Source organism: Doryrhamphus excisus, linkage group LG5, assembly GCF_037039965.1.
Source record: "Doryrhamphus excisus strain RoL-2023G ecotype Guam linkage group LG5, RoL_Dexc_Guam_v1.1, whole genome shotgun sequence".
NCBI lineage: Eukaryota > Metazoa > Chordata > Actinopteri > Syngnathiformes > Syngnathidae > Doryrhamphus > Doryrhamphus excisus.
The window spans coordinates 24,733,225-24,748,374 of NC_136361.1; the positions used below are offsets into that span (position 1 = coordinate 24,733,225).

A 15,150-nucleotide genomic window follows, 5' to 3' on the forward strand; every position below is an offset into this window, starting at 1 on the left:
TTATGTTTTACCACGATTATCCATGACTAGATGGTCTGTAAACAACTGCAGACTCCAAAGCTCTACACTACAGATGATAATCTGCAACAGTTTGGAATCAAACATCAACAACGACAGCGGACTAGCAACCCCGTGTCCGTGTCTTGTGCGCGTTGAGATAGGATGCCCTCTTCATGTGATGATGCATTCAAGTGCTCTGGTAACCCTGATTAAGCACAGGCTTTCAGGATGGGAAAATGCTGACGCAAGATGGCCCTGATCTGATGGGTTAGGCGTTCAGTGGCCTGGGCCAGGACTTCGTTCTGAAGGTCCTGGGCGGATGACATTGACACACCAGCTGAAGTCGGAGCGGATGAAAAAATAAAAATAAGCCATCAAACATCACGTGCTGGAAGGAGGACAGCCAGACTGTTGGAAATGAATGATTACAATTTCCTACAAGAAGTGTCTGATAAGTGTTGAGGGCAGCAGAGAAGGTTTTGCTGGCCTTGGCGGCCCACCACTGCTACTAGCATAGCTAGCATAGCTAGCATAGCTAGCATAGCTAATTAGGAGTCAGAGAAGGAAGGGTCTTTGTGAATATGTGGCTATGAAGACATTGTTGTCGTGGACATCTTGGTGGCAAAGTGTACAAGGTGGGGATGGGATGGGGGGGTCTGCCCTGCGGGGGTCTGCCCTGCGGGGGTCTGCCCAGCTTCTTCCATCATTTGTGTTTCTGCCATTGTTTCCATCCATCCCCCCGCCCACTGAGGCATGATCACCACACCAAGTTTCTCCGGTGTAAAGGTGGCGGATGAAGAGAAGAGAAGAGGAGTGGTTTCATGTTTGGCGTCCATCTTGTCAATATAATGGCTAACAGTTTGATAACAGTCGTATTATTGTAGCAATCCCAGCTAGCTCATCTGATGGGATGGAGCACACCAACATTGAAAGCCATTCCAGTAGAAGCCCAAGAAAAGCTTTGGGGTATTGTCACGCCCAGATAGGAGGTCACGGAGCATCAAAAGATAAGGTTTACAAAAGCACGCTGGATTGTGATTTTAAACGTGTCAACTTCCGTTCTCTTTCTTTGCCGTGTCTTTAAGATGAAGCTAATCTTATTTTAGCATGGGACACCAGAGGTGTTTGTCCTGCTGAAATAAGGATCATGGGGTCATATTGATGCTATGCAGCCTCTGATCTCCAGCTAATGGATGCATTAGCCTGTCCAACCTCGGGTGCCCCCCCCCCACCCCCACCCACTAGATCCAAAGTGGGCGACAGCCGACAGAATAACAGGTGGAATGGCATCAGTACCTGGGAGCTTAGCAACGGACACCCCCTTAAGGTGTCATTCAATCTGACATGGACTTTATGAGGATATGAGGGCTAATGTGGTTTGAAACAATACGGAGAGCAGACCGATTGAGAGGATGAAGGCGGTGGGCACAATGACCGCCTCTCCAGCAGCACGTGTGAGGGAACGTTAAAGTAGAGCCTGCATGCTCAGCAACTCCAGATAACGGACGTCGTTTACAACAGGTAGTAACATCAGCTTCACGCTCCAAGGATTCCGTCAAATTAAACACTTTTCCAGTGCTGAGGCATCCTCATAGAATGGCGGCCATATTCCTTTTGGACTAAGAGCCAAAGTGAAATGGGAGCCCAGATCGTAAAAGCTTGCCAATCCCTTGTTCACATGGAAAAACAGCCGTGGGCCAAAGAACAATGACTAGCCATTGACTGGGGTACGCATTTTAGTCACCCTTACAAAAGGCAACCCCCCCCAGTTTAAGGCTCTCCTGGCCTCTGAGCTCTCTATTATACGAGGTCATCAAGAACAGTAATGATACTGGGAACCACTTTCTCGAGGGAGGGAAGAGATGGGAAAGCTGAGGAAAGAGTCGGGATAGGAGAGGCAGGAAGAAGAATACAATAAAGGAAGAGAAAGACCAAAGATGTGGCAGGATGGATGATGAAGACTGGAAGAGAGAAACTGGTCATCAAAGGCACGAACCCGCAGCCAGACACAATTTACTCCATCCTCCCAAAAAAGCAGATGTTCCCAATTAGGGAGCTTCCGGTCTAAATAGTCACACACACAAACATCTGCTTTCTTCTTTGCTTTTTGGTGACAAGAGCTGGCTGGGACCGCTTCCGTGGACGCTTGGTTAGGCAGCCAGCACCGTGGTGACCACATAGCTTCACATGATGATCTACTGGCGGCCATGCGAGTCCACGGCCTTAAACAGAAAGGGTATCGCCCAAAATAACACCGGTGGGTGGAACAGTATCCCATAATCACGCTACATGCCATGATAACCATTCTGTTCCATTCTAAGGGCAATGTTAATAATGTATGTAATAATAATTCATAAATAGTCTTTCCATCCATCCATGCCAATTAACCTCACTAGGGTGGGAAATCTGACATCACATGAACAGCACACGGCCCCCTTTCGATGTTTTAGGGTTTCTTTTTAGGCGATAGTGAACAGTGAGAACTACTGCATGATTTCATTTTTAGCTGAAGTGCAGCACTAATAGTTTTAGCTTGTAGTCCCGTGGCCTAGCTTTTCCCTGGCCCCTTTTGTAGAAGTCCATTAAAGTAGTGTTCAGAAACAAGAAGCTAACAGCGGAAAAGGCTCTCCCGATTCTCCTTGGCACCGCCGCTAGCGCCGTGGAATATTGAGAAGCAAAGCAAGCGCCCAATGTGGAGCTGTAGCGTGGACCGAGGCCAGGGGTCCATACCCAAGTACGTACGCCACATCCCTTCAAATGGCTGTGATGATGAAAGTGACATGAACATTTTTTTGGGACAAAATCATTTGTCCAAAATCAACAATCACATTCAAAACAAGAAATCCCCCATCAAGTGGCCAGACCCGACCAGAAGACACGCTGTATTTGTAAAGTCTGGTGTGTGTGTAGGACTTCTGGTTTGTGTTGAAATACCTTTAACAGCCTCGTCCACAACCTCCACCACTCGATCAATTTGCTGAACCTGAAACACACAAAAGCACACGCCGCTTTATCCAGGCACGGGTCCACAGGTCCGCAGGTCCACAGGTGGACATGTCCGCAGGTGGACATGTCCGCAGGTGGACATGTCCACAGGTCCACAGGTGGACATGTCCGCAGGTGGACATGTCCGCAGGTGGACATGTCCACAGGTCCGCAGGTGGACATGTCCACAGGTCCACAGGTGGACATGTCCACAGGTCCACAGGTGGACATGTCCACAGGTCCACAGGTGGACATGTCCACAGGTCCACAGGTGGACATGTCCACAGGTGCACGCATTCAAACACAAACGGTATGACAACTCATCCATATGACAAGAATAGGAAAGGCAAAAATAAGAGCCAGTTGTGTTCCGTATTCCCATTTAGAAATTCCCAGATTGGAAACGTAGAGCTTTGCTAAAGCGCTGGGATATCCATATGGAGATCTATTGCTCGTGGGGAATGTGGTGCCATGTCATTCCTGCCACACGAGGAAACAGTCAGCCAGTTTGGAATCTGGCAGGTCACCACCATCTTTCAATCAAATAATAAATCAATAATAGAAATGAAAAATAAATTCATTCCAACAAACAATGTTTTTCCTGACTTGTATAAACTGTAAGCTAGGTATTCTTTTAGTTCTTATTGTTTGATTCCCCTTTGGTGCCGTACTGTACCTCCCGGGACAGACCAACAGTAGTTGCTCGTGGGAAGCGTGTACCACCACTAAGACTGAAAAACAAAGGGGGGGGGGGTGTATGTCTCTTGTTTACAGCATTTGCCGACCCCCTGTAATTGTCCAATCCCAAGCCAGCATCGCTTCTAGCCACGTGTGATGCATCTGAGATTCAGGAAGTGACATGTCGAGCTAAGAGACGTGAAACGGCGTGGGCTGGCGTGACGTGGTGTACCTCGCAGTTACAGCGTCATTCATTCCACAGCAACGCCGGCGTCATCACGCGGCCCACGTGAACAGGAAGGAAGGAATGGAGTGGCGCTTTAAGGCCCCCCGCCGTGCCGTTAAGAGAAGAAATCATCAGTGCTCATTTGAATGCCATTTCCACACAGCACCAACTGTCACTGGCGTTGTGGTTTTGATGGGGGGGGCACATAAAGAGTGTGAGGGCACTGGGACGCCCGTCTGTGATTGTTGCCATATGCGCCCCTTCACGCACGTGTGTCTTTCTATGCGTCGTCTGTATGGATGCAAACGCCAATCTATCCATGACAAAAGAAGCCACAGCGGTGGGAAACTTCCCAGCTGTTCCTGCCTCGGCCTAAAGGGGGCTTGTTTATCCCAATGTAATTATATTACATATACATGCCACTGGAATGTGACTAGAATGTGACTGGAATGTAATTATGTTACACGGTGGCATGTTGACTTCAAGGGAATTGCATTATTCATGGCCGTGGATATTTTATGCAATATTTCAGACGCTGCCAAACAGTACTGTACTGTGTAGTGAAACGTCAAATAATCAACAAGGCTTCTGATTTCCAGGGTGTGGCCCTCGCTGGAAAAGACACAGATATACCCCCCCCCCCGAGCTGCAGTCTGGTAACGAGTGTGTTACCACTGAGCACGGCTAAATCACGCTAGTCCCACTCAACGCAAAGTACATCAGAGCGAGGACGTCGTCACACTAGCCCATCTGACCCGTGCCAGACTAGCCGGGATGGCCTTTCCTGTACTCTTTGAGCATTCGCACTTGGGCCTTCAGCGTGTGCCGATGCCGTATTACGGCGATGTCCGAGTCTTGTTTCCAGTTGATCTGTCTACATCCAATTTCATTTTTTAATTGCAGTCATTACTTGACACGTTTCAGCAAACTAGCGTACTACGGGATTTGGGTTTTGGAGGATTTGTACTACTGGGAGTCTATTTATATTGTGAAAAGTAACAACTAACGGATTCTGTTACGCATTGACAGTGCACGTGTCAACGTGCCCATCTGGCACTCATGCTAGCCAAATGGACCGGACGGACTTCAGACTTCAAGGGGGGCCACCCACCCGAGCAGGATCTGAACGGGCTTGTGTGAGTCCGTACTCACTTTGAAGCTTTCCATGGTTCTGATTGGATTGGAGTCCTTTCAGACATCCTGCAACCTTTTCTGTGACCCCCCCCGTTTGTTTTAGTGCTGATGGTTTCCTTGGGAGGTTTATCGATTTACTGAACAGCAGGTGGGCCAGACTCGGCATGGCTCGGCATGGCTCGGCATGGCTCGGCATGGCTCGGCATGGCTCGGCATGGCTCGGCATGGCTCGGCATGGCGGTAGACAGGCGACTGGCAGGTCAAAGTGTGTGCGTGTATATAATTATAATATATAAATATAGTTTCTTCTGTTACTTCTATAGTGCAACGCGGGTAGCTAGACATGACGTAGCACATACCCCAATGATGCTGAGCCCTTTCAGGTAGTCCATTCGAGGCTGGGCTTGGGGAACACAACCGGCTACTACCACCTTTTTCTCTTGCTCCTGGGCTTTTCTGCAACAAAAAAGAATATATGACTCGGCTTTTTGCTAAATTGCACTTGTGCAACTTAGCATTGTGCAACCAATGCTACATTAGCAATGTGGTCTCTTCAGAAAACGTACAGTATTGGTAAGATGAATGGAAGGTCCTTAATTGTCCTGATATGCATTTATATATGATACTAGCTATATTCTGTTCATTTATGAAATCAACAAACTGCAAACATAAAATGTACAGAACAACAGAAATGTCTTTCATGACATCAATACATGTACTTTACATGGAATTGCATCTACGAACATCCGATGGGGTTTAGGAACAAACAAGAGTGTGGACTGCTGGTACAAATGTCATCACATCCTCACATTCATGAGCTTTTCACTGAAGACTACACTGGACGCTTCACAAATATGCTCGAATGTGGTTTACTTTTCACTCTGGCGTCCCTTCAAAGTGGCATATGGCTAACATGGCTAACATGTAGCGCAGCTCATTGTACGCATCCGTTGGCTGACACGGAACTTCCTGGAATCTAAAACACGTTTCCATGATTCCGGAGTATCTTCTGAGCGCCAATATTTCTAATCATATCAAGCTGGGCATATGGTAAGTCAACACCATCCTTTATTGAATTGTAAAATACAGGGTGTATATCTACATATATACATATACATACATACATATATACATACATATATACATGCCAACGGGGGTGTTCATGGGAGTCTCTCTCCATGTCACCTCCAGTTAGCGGCAGTCAGATTTGAGATATTCTGTCTGACAAAAGCCTTTGGAGGCGCTGGCCAGACTCCACCATGAATCTTTAATAATGAAGCCTCCTGACAGCTGGAAGCAGCAAGGGGGGGATGAAGGGAGGGATCCGGGGGGGCGTGGATGTTAGGCAGGAATTAGTGGAAGCGGAGGAGGGGGAAGAGCAATGAAACTGGATGCAAACTGTCAGTTGGGTTTTGATTCAGAGCGTGTTGGTATTCTTTACAAAACAAAGACTGAGGTGTGTGTGTGTGTGTAGGTGTGTGTGTGTGTGTGTGTGTAGGTGTGTGTGTGCGCGTGTGGGTATGGAGTGATAAAAAGGGAGCGAAGATGTGGAAGGAAGACAAGAAGCCACTTGACGGCAGCCACGAGCCCAGCTGGAGCGGATGGAAGTGTTTAGGCAGTGAGAGATGATTGGCGGGTAGGCTGAGGTCATTTCAGCAGCCCTTCAATATCAATGTATATATCCGTGCATAATATTTATGTTAAAACGTGTGGCTACTGTTGGTCTCCATCAATACAAAACACGACAAGAAAAATCAACGACAGGAGCTTGCCGTCTTGCCGTACGGCCGCCGGAGCGGCCCTGAAGGAAGCGAGTGTAAGCCTACAACAGGGACTGCAATGTTGATGAACGCTTCTGGCGTTCACAGGCGATGCAGCGTGATCCCGCGGCTTACTTTTCCCGTCAATTGGAGACGTCGGACACGCGGTGGCAGCAAAACCAACATGGACGCCGCCTTAGTGTTTGGCCATGGTTACTGCTTGTTTTTTTTTGTTTTGCTTTGACGGCTGCCAAATAATGCTAAATGAACGGTGGGGACTAGACTTAGCGTGCAGGCCACACAGCTAGGAGACCCGGGTTCGACTCCCTGCTTGGGGCTTTTCTTCCTCCCCCATTCCAAAACCATGCTAGGTTAATTGGCCACTCCCCATTGTCCATAGGTATGAACGGATGGATGTGATTGGTTGTCTCGTTTTCCAAATCAGGCTGCCTTGCATTTGCCTTTAGTTGCCAGTCTATGAAGGAAAGACGTTTGCCCGTGTCTGGAATGAAGGCATCTGGTTCCCTGCTGTGTCTGTTGCTTCATGCCTTCATGCCGGGGGTGTCAGACAGCGGGACAAACCATAGCGAGGGCAGGAACACACACATGCACACCGCAGTGGAGCAGGGTGGATTGGTAAATGGTAAAGTCCTGGTCAACATTTCCAGGCAATTCCTAATGTTCAATCCATAGTTCATTTCTTTTACGTGGCGCTGGTGCCACAGTTTGAGATCCTCTGACGTGATTGGCTCTTTTACTCCAGAGCTTCTTCCAAAGTTGGACAAGCGGCTGCTGTCCAGCTTCTAGGCCGAGCCCGGCGCTCTGGCCTTGAGTCATTCAATGTTGGACTCGCGGTAAAGGGCTTCTCCAAGTCAACTCCATCAATTCACTGAGACATTTAGTCTGCTCTAATTTCACTGATTGGTTGTGTCCACGCAAGTGTTAAAAACCCGCATGTACAGTGCAGCCCTCCTTACCATATACATGCCACAGAGGTCATACATGTATGCATAGCCTCCACGTCGCCATCCCTGACTATGGGCATGCCTTTACAGTATGTTCCAGGCATGGGTGGGCTAATACCCTGTGGTGCCCACGAATGCGTGTGGACTTCAGGCAATGGAGAGCAGCACAAAACCTGACGTGGTCTGGAGACGTTTAGGGCGGGATGCCAAGGAAATATGCATGCATACACGCACAAGCATGCATGTACGCACACACACACACACACACACACCCCTCGTCCTCTGATCTTGGGGGACAGCTGCTCTGGTCGGGTCACTGGGGCGAGTGCTCGGTCGGGCTTGAAAGTATCACCACGGCAACTGCATCACAAAATCCCATTCCGTCTCATCCCACCCAGGAACAGGGTGAGACGAGATTGCCCCCCCCCCCTCCCCTGAGGCGATGAGACGGCGATTCTGCCTGCTTACCGCCTGTGTCAGCAATGTCGATGGCAGGGAGCGAGTAGCGTAATGCTGGAATGTCGGCCACGCTTTGGCAGGAGATGTTGTGAATTGTGCACACCCCCCCCCCCCCCCATGTCTGTGGGTAGGAGAACAAGAGACTCACCTGCCGCTTCGGTGGCGTATGTCCGTCACTTCATCACCCATTCAGCTAATCCCCATTTCACCACTAAAGGTAACGAGCTAACACGTTAATGACACGTTAAGGGAAGTGTCCTTTAACAGCAGCTTTTTTTGTGACGCAATTTACATGCGCTCCTCCTGTTTGCCCCAGGTCTCCCTCGCTCACATTTGGTATTTGCTGAACATCCGTGGGCAAGTTTACAAGCTAATATGCTAATAATAAAGACAAATAGTAATACAAAAAATGCTTGCTGACTGTATTGTTTGAAATAATGGCCCGAAGTTCCCAAATTGATATCCTTTACATAGAATTTGATGTAATTATGGTTGTAGTTGCTTATCACAAAGAGATTTCCCCTACTTATTATAGAGAACATATTTCTATCTGCCAAGTTAGCCATTATTGAATGTTATGCTATGGCTACAACATCAAGGTGGCAAATTGTTCAACGTTTTTGAGCCTGCTTTTGTGTACACGCTGCGTATACGACACGTATATGAATCAGGTGAGGACTCTACGTCACGCAGATCGGACTCGAGTCAAACGCCGGTCACAATTTGATGACTTTGGGCTCGACCTGACAGCATCAAAGACTTGCAGCACGACTTGGACTTGGACAACAATGACTTGCAGTCTTCACACATCTATGGGTCCCATGATGGTGGCCGTTGGGCCAGACGGCCTCCACTGGTCTTCGTATGTTGGAAGAGTGCAGTCTTCACACATCTATGGGTCCCATGATGGTGGCCGTTGGGCCAGACGGCCTCCACTGGTCTTCGTATGTTGGAAGAGTGCAGTCTTCACACATCTATGGGTCCCATGATGGTGGCCGTTGGGCCAGACGGCCTCCACTGGTCTTCGTATGTTGGAAGAGTGCAGTCTTCACACATCTATGGGTTCCATGATGGTGGCCGTTGGGCCAGACGGCCTCCACTGGTCTTCGTATGTTGGAAGAGTGCAGTCTTCACACATCTATGGGTTCCATGATGGTGGCCGTTGGGCCAGACGGCCTCCACTGGTCTTCGTATGTTGGAAGAGTGCAGTCTTCACACATCTATGGGTCCCATGATGGTGGCCGTTGGGCCAGATGGCCTCCACTGGTCTTCGTATGTTGGAAGAGTGCAGTCTTCACACATCTATGGGTTCCATGATGGTGGCCGTTGGGCCAGACGGCCTCCACTGGTCTTCGTATGTTGGAAGAGTAAATTGATGGTCAATTTAAACGAATGGCAGCTCAAACAGCGGCGGGCGTTGAACCCCAGACATAAAAACATCTTAGCAGCGAAGTCACTGTGCCAAGACCTCATACTGACATCAGTCCTCATTCCGATCCCTGGCGTGTTCTACAGGTCAAAGGTCAAACAGCCCATATAGTTTGTGTTTAAGTGACATATTTTAGATTTCTCGCCCTTGCTCACACGTCTCATCCCCTTGCTCATCCGCTCATCCGCACTCTGTCGTTTCCGGCTGAGTTGACAGTGAGCCAGCCAATCAGCCGGTGCTGACCTCTCCGCATTAGCGTAAGCAGGGAGGGGCAAGGTTAAGTAGCCATCAAGCTTCCGTAATTAAGATATGAGCTGGTCGTTGGTGCGAGTGTGAGACAGACGTAAAATGAGGGGGGGGGGGGTTTGCATTTGTCTTTGACGTCTCGGGTATTTACCTCTTAGCAATCAACTCTTCTGGCTGAAGCAAGCGTTGTTTAGCGGCTGGACTGCCCTCATTCCAATTCCACCAGGGATCCTGGAATTCTTCCATGTGCGTCCCTGCCAGCTATAGGTCTGTTTAGCTAATGTTTCATTCACGTTCTCATATTTCATGTCCTTTTCGGGAGTAGGAGATGAATCACCGTGGGTGATTGACAGCATGGACTAAATAAATGTGGAGGATACACGCCGATACTCGGATGAACTTCACAGCTTCTCCTGTGGGAATGCATTAGCGTCTGCCTCGTTGACGGGAAAGAAGACTCTTGGCCCGTTGGATAAGGATGCTGACTAAATGAAATGAAAGCTGCTCATGCATGGCATCGTCGCCAAGGGTCACAACACTTTAGAAAGAACATACATGACGGCTGAAAACACCTGAACGTATTTGTAAGAACATGTCGTCACTTCCTGTGTGTGCGTGTTGTGATTCCCAAGTGGAGGCGACTGGGAATCCTTAGCAGGCTGACGGAGGTCAAAGGGCATTCTTGGATGAATGAGTCAATGAAAATGAGTTCAAGCATAAACCAGCATGATTGGTTTGAAGATATGAATTATTACGAGCCAGGGTTTGTTCAAATGGAATGGCACATGCTCAGTGACCTGGGATGCATCGGCACTCTCTTCCCGGCTCACGGAAACATTCCCATTTTCTCCCAGACAAAGGAAACAATGTCCAATATTCGATGTTAATGTCCACTTCGATGTCGGCCACTAACAGAACTCACGACGAGGTTATGGAGGAGCAACTGTCTCCATCACTGGTAGCCAACCAGACCAGGATGAAGGAACAATGCGGCTTTCAGGAAGATTCTCGCCTACGCTGAACCTTTTGACACGGGCAAGCGTGTGCTTACGATGCTGGATGCTCTGCTACGTATTAGCGCTGTGCCAGCGTGCATATGGAAGCAGATGTGTGAATACATGAACGGCGCTACGTGTTTGGGGACGATGCAAGCGATAAGAAGTCTCATTATAAAGCAACAATGTCTAAACATCTATTCAGGCTGTTAATTTCCCCGGCTGATGTCTGCTCCCCCAGCCGCCTCAAGTAGCTCCTTGGTGGCTCATCAGTCCCCCTAAAAGGGCTTCCCGTTTAACCACAGAGCCTGATTTCCTTATTCCTTCCAAATAGCCTCCATTTAGAAGCCAAGCATGCAGCGTGCACAAAGCCAACTGTCTGATTACATTTCTATGCAGAAGCCCATTACGTGGATGTTGAAAAAGAAATATATTTCTCCTTTAGCCCCTTGTGTACAACCGTTTGAGCCGACAGCAATTAAAAGGAAGGTTCAAGGCAAGGTTTGAAGGGAAGGAAAGAGGAAAAATGCATTGAGTTTGTGAAAAAAGAGAGGATCTGGAGATGAATAGCGAAGCCCCAGCTTCTTTGTTGAATGAAATCTCGTCTTTCCTTTGGCTAATGTTGAACTTGAATAAAAGGTGCGTGTTGCTTCAGGCTTCCAAGCCAATTCAAGAGGACTAAAAATCACAAATCATCACACAAAAAGCAAAATGCATTTTCATGGAGAAGTATGTCGAGTCTGAACCATCGATGGCAGCCATTATCGCTCCCTTTTTTTTTTTTCATCTTTCATTGTGGGTTTGGCCGTGTTATTGGAAGTTGCTGGATATCAGTAGATATCAGCTCTTACGTTAAACTCTAATGAGCTATTTTGGTTATTATATCTGGCCAAACAAATGTTCCTTTACTTGCCAGCTATTAACGTGGATCGATGGACTGAAGAAACTAGGCTGGTCTAATCATTTTTTGAAAGTAGGTTCTCAGTAGGTTGCAGTCCTGGGGCTTGTCACCCCAAATACTCTTCGGTTAAACTGCTTCTTGGCTTGCTTGCAACGTCTCTATCAGCTTTCTGAGAAAATACTTGAGAAGTCAATGGTTGTGGCCCCAATATTCTCCGAGTACGTTCTACCCCAATCAGCAAATCAGCCTCGGCTCATCGCTGGGTGGAATAAGCCATCATGTCATTTATTCTATTTACATTACATCTTCTGCTCCTCTGCCACCACCACTTCTACCCCCCCAGGAGGTTTCAGCATAAGCCATTCAAAGGTCAAAAGTCATTTTGCATGACTTGATGTATATCAAGCATGTCTGGAAGCTTTAACTTCGTGAGGATGGATGTGACGTCGACTGAGAAGCCAAGTACCTCCTTCTTTGGAGGTCTCACACGGTGTGGGTGGGGTACCACGAGGTCTCAAGAGCCACAGTCAATGGTTACCTTCAGCATTTAGAAAGGGAGAGAATGTTATCCGGAATAACCTGCAGCCAGTTCAACAAAACCATTTCCAGGTCAGTGCTTGTTTAGCTGCTTGAAGAGGCAGATATTGATATCCGATAAGCGTCCGATGCCAGCAAAACAATCTCAACAATCTGATGCAAGCGGCCCAGCTCTGCCCGGATGGAAGTAGCAGAGAGGCTGCTGTTGGCCGGGTGACAGTATTTGGACTTCAAGGTTGAAAAGGAAGAACAACAACACATCTACGTAAAACTAGGGCTGCAGCTCTCCAACATTTGACTAATGGGGTATTCTCGTGAAGATTGCTTCCATTAACATGTTTGCGTTTGGCTAAAGAGCCATTATTACACAAGGTCAAACAAGACACTTCCCCAGCATGCTCAGCGGGCATACGATATGATATCAGATGTGAAAAAGTTATATCAGACGTGCAGAAACCTGCCAAACTGTGTCCGACATCCCTTTGGGCCAATGTGTGACGGAACGGCCACGGCTGGGCTAAAAGGCAGCCATGTTGCTTGGGTTTGTGGTACACACACTGCAATGCGTCCCAGATGAAGACATCCAGGCGGGTCAGGTTTCAGCATCAGTGTGGTCAAACGTCACGCCCCTCGGTGTGTGACTACAGACGTGATGCGGGACACGGCAGCTGCTATGCAGGCTGTTTGGCGTCCACCCACCTGCCAGCTGGGTGGGTGGCTCCGTCATCCACACGTATACAAACAAAGCATCGAAGAACATAATGGCCACCTTCACCACTCCAACCGACGCCAGCACGCAAACCGAGAAGAACATTCTTGGCACCGCATGACGGTTGGTGCCTTTCTTGTCATGAAAGCAGTTTGACAGAACAAGAGGGGCAGGTGTTGCATCTGGACTGGGGGGTGGGGGAGTTATTTGAGGGTCAGTGCAATATTCTCCATATGCCAACTGTCAGTTCTTCTCCCACCGACACGTCCTGACACGATGACCATGCCAAGGTACCAATTCCACAGACAATCACTTTTTCTATATCTATAAATTTCTATATTTTTTTAGAAATAGATTCTATATTTCTATACCTCAATATATTTGCACAGTAAAAATGTCTGATGTCAATAGATTTCAACTGCTGGTAAAGTTCCAAGATGAGGATAGAATGTCTGACAATGATTTGTGGAAAAAAAAGCACGGGACAAGCCCGTCCTGCATCCCGCTGAGGGATTTAGCTCGCCCTCCTTTCTTAAAAGCTCACATAAGATTGAGACTCTTTCTCCAGAAGGAGAGAAAGCTATTAAGATGAAATACTGCTAATCCTGTCCTCTCCTACAGGGTGAATGTACATGTCTACTTCCCCAATATTGTCAGTCTCAAACGAAGTACGGTACATGGCTTAAAAATGGCTAATTTGTGTTCAAAATAGACACCAGAGCCTGTTTAAATGTTTAGCAATAGAAAGCAGACTTCACTGTTAAGTCACTTTCAACGAAGGGTTCATATATGTGGTAACCCTTTTCGGGTTCTAAAAGTCCAACTCCTATCTTGGCGGCATTCCTTAGGACACTGAAACAGCCGCTATGCTAACTGAGCCTTCCATATGGATGAGATAATTCCTTCAAGCACCCAAACTAAACTCCAAGTCCATCCCTTTAGAAACCGTCAGACTTGGATTCAACTGCTCAGACTCATTCGCAGCCCATCAGGGTTAAAGGTCCCCTCTCTATCTCCAACGCTATATTAACTTGTCCTCTAATGGCTTAAATCCACAATTGAGGATCGGCAGGAAAAACATTGGAGCCCTGTGGGGTGTCTTAAAAGCAACCAACCGTCTGACGGAGCGGATAAAAGCCCGGGGTTATTTGTGACTGCTGCTCTGAAAAGCCGTATAACGGCCACAGCCGCCATGTGACAGGCTGTGATTATGCAGCCGTTCATTTAGCCAACACTCGTGTACGCACGCATCCGAGAGGAACACAGCAACATACGGACACGGACGAAAAACACTTTGTCCGTGCGTGCGGTAGGCTGCCCCCCATTTGGATGTCTCAGCAGGCATTGAACAGCTTTACCTGTACTGGAGGTGGTAAGTACGTCCAAATATGTCAGTATCAGTATCGGTATTAGTATCAGTATCATTGGCATTGCTTCCACATCAACTACTTACCATATCAATTATCCCACATTGCAGAAAATCAGCATAACCGTCTGGGGGTGGCTTCAAAATTTTGGCCCACGATGACTGGCATTTGACAAAATGTCCTTGATCAAGTATGGGGCAAATGTGTATTTTTTAAATAATAACAATAAATCAGAACTACACAGATAAAATAGTAAATACAAGAGGTGCCCAATAAATATCAGGTGGATATGAGGAATTCCGTCCCCATACCAATTCATACAGTATATTTTGCCCAGGTTGTGTTAGATTCCTTCAATGGAAGGCAGGTTTTACACCGCCCCATGACCACCTGCAGGTTCAGGGAAAAAATACCTGAAGCAACCTTTATTTTTGAACATTGCTCATCTTAACCGTAAATTCTCCACACACAGAACATTCTGTGACTTCTGTGACCGTCCTTCAAAATAAAGAAGGACAGCCTTATGCAGTGGGAATGGCATGGGTGGCTGCATCTTCATATCTTCATCTACACCTCCATGGCAAGCACAGGCATTCCAAGATGGCTTTATTTGTGTCGCTAATACAGAAGCACAAGCAAAATTGCGCCATCATCCATCCATGCAAATACGGCATACTATGCAGTGGTGGGTGACGGGACAGGACGATTGGGCGATGAAGGAGGGGTAAGATGGGGAACAGCACTACAATTCCAAACTAG

General features: G+C 47.7%; 1 protein-coding gene across 3 annotated transcripts in view; it reads right to left on the bottom strand.

Annotated features, from left to right (window-relative positions):
* cdkal1 (CDK5 regulatory subunit associated protein 1-like 1) overlaps positions 1-15,150 on the bottom strand; it is a 140,131-nt gene that overhangs the window by 99,445 nt on the left and 25,536 nt on the right. For all 3 annotated transcript variants that reach the window (XM_078790949.1, XM_058052923.2, XM_058052924.2), the window contains exons 5-6: positions 5,383-5,479; positions 2,935-2,983 (exon numbers count right to left, since the gene is read on the bottom strand). In XM_078790949.1, coding sequence (XP_078647075.1) covers positions 2,935-2,983; positions 5,383-5,479 — 146 coding nt within the window. The remainder of the gene's footprint in view (positions 1-2,934; positions 2,984-5,382; positions 5,480-15,150) is intronic.